We start from the raw sequence: 6,702 nt of genomic DNA on the forward strand, positions 1-6,702 counted from the left end.
TGAATTGTCTGCATGCAAAGAAGGCCTGGACCTGGCGCTCCATAGGTCCCAGCTACCTGTTGTTTTGGAGATGGACTGCTGTTTTGGAGATGGACTGCTCCGAGGCAATTGCGATGATCCGGTCGCAGCAAGGTGATCGTTCAAGATATATGGCTGTAGTGCGTGAGATTCAGTCCCTGATGTCTGAAAGAGAGGTTGTATTAAGCTTAGCTAGTCGCTCACAGAATAAAGTTAGTCATAGCCTTGCGGCTTATGGACGTAGTACACCACGTACGGCGGTGTGGCTAGGCTCGGGTACGGAGGAGACTGAAGTTGTGTATGAGCGACATCCCACCCTAAGTTAATATAAGCTCTCTTTTTCCTCACAAAAAAAAAAGCAACTTGGGTATGAAGGTGTACATCAGCATCACATTTTTTATTGTTCCAATACAAAATTACAATGGAACTGGCACACAGCTATAGATCTCGCACCAGGGTGTCAGGAAAATAAAAAATAAAAACATGCTCTACCTAGCAAGATACTAGCAGGATACAGTGATGACGTGAAAGAAGATGAACAAACCTAGGCAAGAAAACAATGAACCGATGCCAAGCAGGCACTGAGCTAGTACTACTAAACAGACGCCGCCGTCCACTGCACAGAGATAGATGTGCACTGATTCCGTCAAGGGTCAGAACTAAGTTAGCTGGTGTGCTTGGTCGTGTCACCACGGAGTTTTGTCCCCTGGACCGGCAAGGATAATCTGCATTCCGGAAGGAGAAAAGTCAAGGCGTGCGCGAGATGCCACAACATGGTCGAAAAATACGAATGATCTGAGCTTACATTGCAATCGATGGCGAATCTCCGGGCGAGCATGATCGCCGAGTTGCGCTCCCTGGCCGTCTCGAAGCCCAGGACCAAGCTGAGGCCTTCCCTTGGCCGCCAGAACATCGCTTGTGGCGCAGCGTCTCCGCCACCCCTAACGCCGCATAGCTGAAGCAGAAGGATTAGATTGTGTGCCATAGCCAGTAACACGACCAGTCTTGTGATGCTGAAAGTGTTGCTATAGGATACCTGCATCGAGGACGAGTAGAATTCCCTGGCTATGACTGTCGTTCCTTTGGCAAGTCGCATCCGCAGTTTCCCGATGCATAGGACGTGGATGGAGTCAGCAGGTTGGTCGATTCCGTTCAGTTGAAGGACAACAACCTAGCATAAGGAGCAGAACAACGGCAAGTTCAAAAACATGACTTGAAGGCAGTAATTCAGTGGATAAAGCTGCTATGGTGAGCTGAGGAGTACAAGTACAAAGGCCTTGTCAAGATAGGATAGATAGCACTATTCTGTTTTCCTTGTTCTACAGGAATATGGTTTGTCGACATAAAATCAGTAGATGACATGCCAATAGGTAAGTTGTGCCATGGGCATCAAAACAGTTGAGTATATAAGATAAGTAAAGATCATACATTGTATGGAAGATGGCAAGCACATCACACAGAAATAGTAATGGCTAAGGAAGAGGTGATCATACATTGTAGTCGGTTTCGGGATTCCTTACAAGGGTCTCTACATAATCAACCAAACCTGGCGCTGTTCCATGACCAAGGTAATGTTAGCCATGTCATAACCATGAAAGCAGCTTAACTTTGTCAGATAACCATATGCAAACAAACGAACAAACCAGGGTCTAGTGGGCCAGCAGTCTTTGCCACAGAGGTTTCACCACCAAGGTTAACCTCAGCTTGCAGGTACCGCCCTACGTCATGAGGTTCTGGAGCATATACTAGCTTTGTGGCACCTAAAAATTTCCAGTGGCAACAAATATTTTAGAAAGAATGTTATCTGTAGAAACTAGAGTTTTTGTAGGATGAAGATAGTCCTACCGGAAATGATTTCCTTCTTGTGTCCCTTGGGCTGTATACGGAACCATTGTACTGAACTATTTGATAAACCCACATCATTCCGGACAACTACCCGCAGCATTGAGCCTAAGCTTTCGAGACCCTCCAACTCACATGAGGGCACGCCATTTTCCTTAAAACTTTGGTGCAACTCCAACTAAAGATAACAGATCAAGATAACTCTATATAAGTGCAATGAGAAAGACACAAACTGAAGTCACCAAATGCAGAACATGTAAGCCATACCTCTTTTAAAAGATGAGCAGAACTTGAAGATATCTCAGCATATTGATCACGTAGAACATAGATCTCACTTTTTATGTCCATTGCCTACAAAGGTATTAAAAGGCTCTAAATATATTTGACGTTGTATAAAATCCATATAATCACATAAGTATGCCATATATACACAACACAACACAATTAGCCTATGAAGTCTACCTTGCTGGGGCAATGCAGCATCTTGACTCTCCGTGCTTCTTGAACTTTTTCCCTAAGTTCATCCACATCCTTACATATTTCAAACAGAAAAAATATGTAAATGTGCACAGTTCAGCTGGAAATAGAAGGAACTTTACATAAGAAAACGCATCAATCTCTTAACATACATGGAAGGTATGACAGACAGGAAACTGGGAGCGGTTCAAGGCCAAAAGCACCAACTAATAGAATGAGAAACACGGCAACAAAAACAGAACAGAGAAGTAATGCCCCGAGATAAATGAGTTATGGTTCAGACAAGATTCAGTGAATTAAGTGATGGACATTGCATTTTAGAAACATCATGCTGCTGAACCACAGCAGTTCTGTCTGTGTATAGAGAATGCTTATATCTGTACAAACAGTTGGGCAGGAAGATATTAAAAATTGAGGAAAGTGTCAAAGTACAGCATCTGGACAAGCAAGCAATAAAAGCAAAGTTAGGCAGGAAGATCTGTTGCTGTATGATGCAGTACGTAGAAGGTTGCATAGTCAAATTAAAAAAATAAACTACCACTGGTTTTGAACAGAAAAACTGTACAGAAGTCAACGGGAGGAATTGTATATGACATAAATAAAAGAATATATAAGGAATACAGATTCAGGCATAAGTTCCAGGTAAGCATGGTACTAAAGTACAGAAAACAAGATAATATGGTGCTCATATAATTATATACAATTTACCTGCTTCCCAATTCTTTGTGAACTGTTCTCTTTCTCTTTAAGTACTTTTTGAACTCTTTGTACAGCAGCTCTAGCATTTTCAATCTCCATGCGGGCATTAGTTCGTTCTTCGTCAACAATTCTCCTAGCATCTTCAGAAGCCTACGAACGATACAGAAAGAGTGATGTGTGGAAATGAAGAAATGGGAATATACCAAGATTAAGCATACTTGATATGGATAAATGATGTTTATAAAAAATACTAAAACGACGCGCCAATCCAAGAGGAATTGGGACATGCTTTACGCACAAATCATTGCCATCATGTTATTTTCTGAACCATGGTAAGAAAATCAGGCAGAACTCCTAAAAATTTGCTGTTCAACAAACCATCGGCAGGCCCCTGAAATTTTATTGTGCATTTGGAAGAAAAGAACACCATTTCAAATTTGTAGTACTGTGTGATAGTCTGTTTCTGAAGTCCCAACAAAGGCAAAACTTCAGCTTGGCTTGCTTAATCATGGCAGATAATTTACATTTAAAAGAAGGAACTAAGTTTTCCTTCAAAGCCAGTAGCAAGCAGGGAAAATGCACATGTCATTTGATAGTACATTGTAAACAGAGAACGCAGAATGGCTCATGGTACTAAAATGTGCTTACAAAGGTTCATAGAATAAAGATACTTCCAAAGTACAAGGATTAACTCACCAGTTTCAGTGAAGTCGCTATTCTCGTGACCTCGGTTTTCTGCTGAAGCAACTCATTTTCTCTTTTGGACAGCTGAACTGCTAAAATATCCACCTATAGAAAGTATCAAACTATTAAAGTGCTCACAAACAAAGGGATCATTTAGGCATATATATTTAGCTGGAGACTTCTTTTAAGAAACCATAATGGTAAGTTTAGAACATTTGCAACGTCATTAAAGATACTCTAAAAACACACCGAGGAACAATAATCCTTCACGAGGCTGTAAATATGGTTCAAAAGAAGAAAAACCAACCATAGATACTGATTCCTCAATTTCATCCTTATATTTGCCAGCTACTTGACCTCTCAGTGACTCCAATACACTCTTTAGATTCTTCAGAAGGACGTCTCGCTCCAATAAAGCCACTTGTTTACATTTAACCTGAGAGTTAAAGCCACTGCAATAATTTAAGGTCTGAACTAACTGAACCAATTGCTAAATGAGTGTTCAGGAATCAGGAAGACCCATACCTCATTAGACAATAATGTGGCAGTACTGAGGCCCTTCTCAAATTTCATTGCGAGCTCGCGGACTGAAAGACGCTGACGCCGATCAAGCAGATCTGCTGTCTCTTTGGCAACAGACTCCTTAAGTGATGGCGTTTCTGGCTCATCTGCAAATTTGATGACTATCCCATTCGAACCATTCTTGTAGGTAGGAAATTTATTTCTGATGACATTTACTGGGCGCAACGGCCCAGACCAGTTGTTCTGACCCTGCGTCTTCCGCCGAAAATCAAGAGTTGATGCCCGAGTCATCGATAAGTAATTCTCACCCCTAATTCCAAAAAAAAAACAAGCGTCAGTATATCAAAAGATCACTGTTTGACACAATTACATCATTGGTGAAAATGATCCATACATCACCGTTTTCTGTTTTACTGAGCCGTCAACAAACATAAAAGATGGAAAAAAGGAACACAAAAAATAACGCCGAAATAAAAATTGTCAAACTGCAGCATGGAAGCTGATGAAAAGGCAGAAGCAAGTGGAAGAGTTCTCCCCTCCAAAAGAAAGAGAACAAAAGCCATACAAGTTCATCAAGCCTTGTGCATGTGCTACTACCAACCCTCAAGTGTTGCAGTTATAATCATCGCAAGATCGTACAGGATCACCCACTAAACTCAGGACTACAGACCTGCATTAGAAGCAACTGGGATCAGGAGAAGCAACTAACTTTTGCATGAATGTCTTAAATTGCACTAGACAGGACAGCGAGATGGCAGATAGTACAACTCCCCTGTACACTTGCAATGGTCAACGGGAATCATAAGGTTAGTTAACCAAAAAGGACAGCTAAAGATGCCTGGAGTGGAGGCTAATGTTGTTAATACGCAGGAGTACAAGGCTGATTCTGGTTACATTCTGTTCAAACAGCTAAATCAAGGAAAAATTATTCGGTGTCAGTTTAATTGTGGCATCGTGTACATGAATAAAAATACTGACCTTCCAACAGCAATAACAGAAGAAACTGAGTGTGGATTTAATATCCAGTATTCTTAGTTGTTGAAAAACACATAGTGCGTTAAGTTTTTGCAATAGTTAGTCCAGTTAATTTCTCCTGGGTATAAAATCCACACTCAGTTTCTCAAACTAAAAATGCATTATCGACTTCATAGGACACCTGTAGACTGTAGTGTAAGAAAATTGAAATCTAAGCGCGCCTTGGCTCTTAATTTGCGCCTCTTTCTTGTGCTACTAGTACTACTAGGTTGTATTGCTAACCACCCACCCACCCACTCCACGGAAAAGCGAGACTGTAATTTGCTACTACTCCAAGACCCAATGGAACAACATTTGCTTAAAGATTTCGGCAGCTACGCCTCCAACGGAGCACGGACAAAATTATACTGACTTTGGTTGAAAATAAGAAAAAAAAATAGGAAAAGGCACCACAGCGAAAAAAGAAACAGAGCAAAAAGAACAAAGACAAAACTTTCAACCTCCCGTCCCAAGCAGGCGGCGGTTCAAAAACGACGGGAAATCAAACGAGAAACACCAGGAACACGCTCCAGACAGAGAAAGGGGAGCTGCTTACCAGAGCGCCAACCCTCGCCCGAATGCGGCGGCGCTCGGAGTCGGAGTCGGAGCCGTCTGCTCTGCCCAGGTCAAACGGCGCTCCCGGATCTCGCACTCGCAGCACCCGCCCGCGCTGCTGGCGCGCGCATTGGGGGCTCGATTCGGCGAGGGGGGAGCGTCGCGGGGAACGTGGAGCGAATCTGGAGAGACTTTCGCGGTGGGTTTTTGGTGCAATAAAAATGGGAGGGAGGTTTATCTCTCTCTCTCTCTGGTCTCTCTGCTCTGCGCGGTCTTCGCTCTCCTCGTGCTCCCTGTCTCCTCGGCTGGCAAACAGGGAAGGAAGGGAAGGGAGGAGAGCGGGTGCGAGCTTTGAATTGAATGCCCTCTTTCGAGGGGGGTGGGGGGATCCTTTCTGCTTCTGTGCACGTTGCCTCCTATGCACATGGACGAAAACTATGCGGGTTTGACACGTGCCAGGTGCTATGGCAGTAGTACGGAGCTAAAACCACGACAAGTACTCTCTCTGTAAATTAATATAAAAGCGTTTAGATCACTGATTTAGTGGTCTAAACACTCTTATATTAGTTTACAGAGGGAGTAATTTGGAACGGAGGAAGTAGTTTGCTGCTGACACCATTCTAGTTTGGCAGTTTCAGATGAAAAAATCCTGCTTAAACTTGATCGTCCGTGTAAACATCTTTTAAAGAAAATTGTATACAAAAAGATCCTGCTTACACAAGAAATGCTATACAGTCCGTTTGTCAGGGAACCAATCCTGGCGGACGCCCTTCCCGCCGTTCGATCTGGCAGAACGGATCTTGGCGCAAATCGAGCGCGCTTGGGAGACTCGAACTTGCGCCCTCTTACACGAGGGCTATGCACACTCATAGTAACTTCAATGGAGCGACC

General features: G+C 43.0%; 1 protein-coding gene across 5 annotated transcripts; it reads right to left on the reverse strand.

Annotated features, from left to right (window-relative positions):
- Positions 1 to 396: 396 nt before the first annotated feature.
- LOC123187760 (stomatal closure-related actin-binding protein 1) lies at positions 397 to 6,160 on the reverse strand. Of its 5 annotated transcripts, none has more exons than XM_044599689.1 (14): positions 5,813 to 6,160; positions 4,844 to 4,912; positions 4,246 to 4,552; positions 4,028 to 4,156; positions 3,733 to 3,825; positions 3,046 to 3,186; positions 2,323 to 2,391; positions 2,128 to 2,211; positions 1,864 to 2,038; positions 1,662 to 1,778; positions 1,512 to 1,570; positions 1,055 to 1,189; positions 824 to 973; positions 397 to 743 (listed from the first exon to the last, which is right to left on the reverse strand). In XM_044599689.1, exons 3-14 carry the CDS (start codon positions 4,531 to 4,533, stop codon positions 705 to 707), a joined length of 1,479 nt encoding a protein of 492 aa, XP_044455624.1. In that variant the 5' UTR covers positions 4,534 to 4,552; positions 4,844 to 4,912; positions 5,813 to 6,160; the 3' UTR covers positions 397 to 704. The 5 variants fall into 5 exon arrangements, with proteins under 5 accessions (XP_044455624.1, XP_044455622.1, XP_044455623.1 ...); XM_044599687.1 differs by having other exon boundaries at positions 4,808 to 4,912; XM_044599688.1 differs by lacking the exon at positions 4,844 to 4,912 and having other exon boundaries at positions 5,813 to 6,159.
- Positions 6,161 to 6,702: the final 542 nt, after the last annotated feature.

The sequence above is a fragment of the Triticum aestivum genome, chromosome 2A, assembly GCF_018294505.1.
Source record: "Triticum aestivum cultivar Chinese Spring chromosome 2A, IWGSC CS RefSeq v2.1, whole genome shotgun sequence".
Classification (NCBI taxonomy): domain Eukaryota; kingdom Viridiplantae; phylum Streptophyta; class Magnoliopsida; order Poales; family Poaceae; genus Triticum; species Triticum aestivum.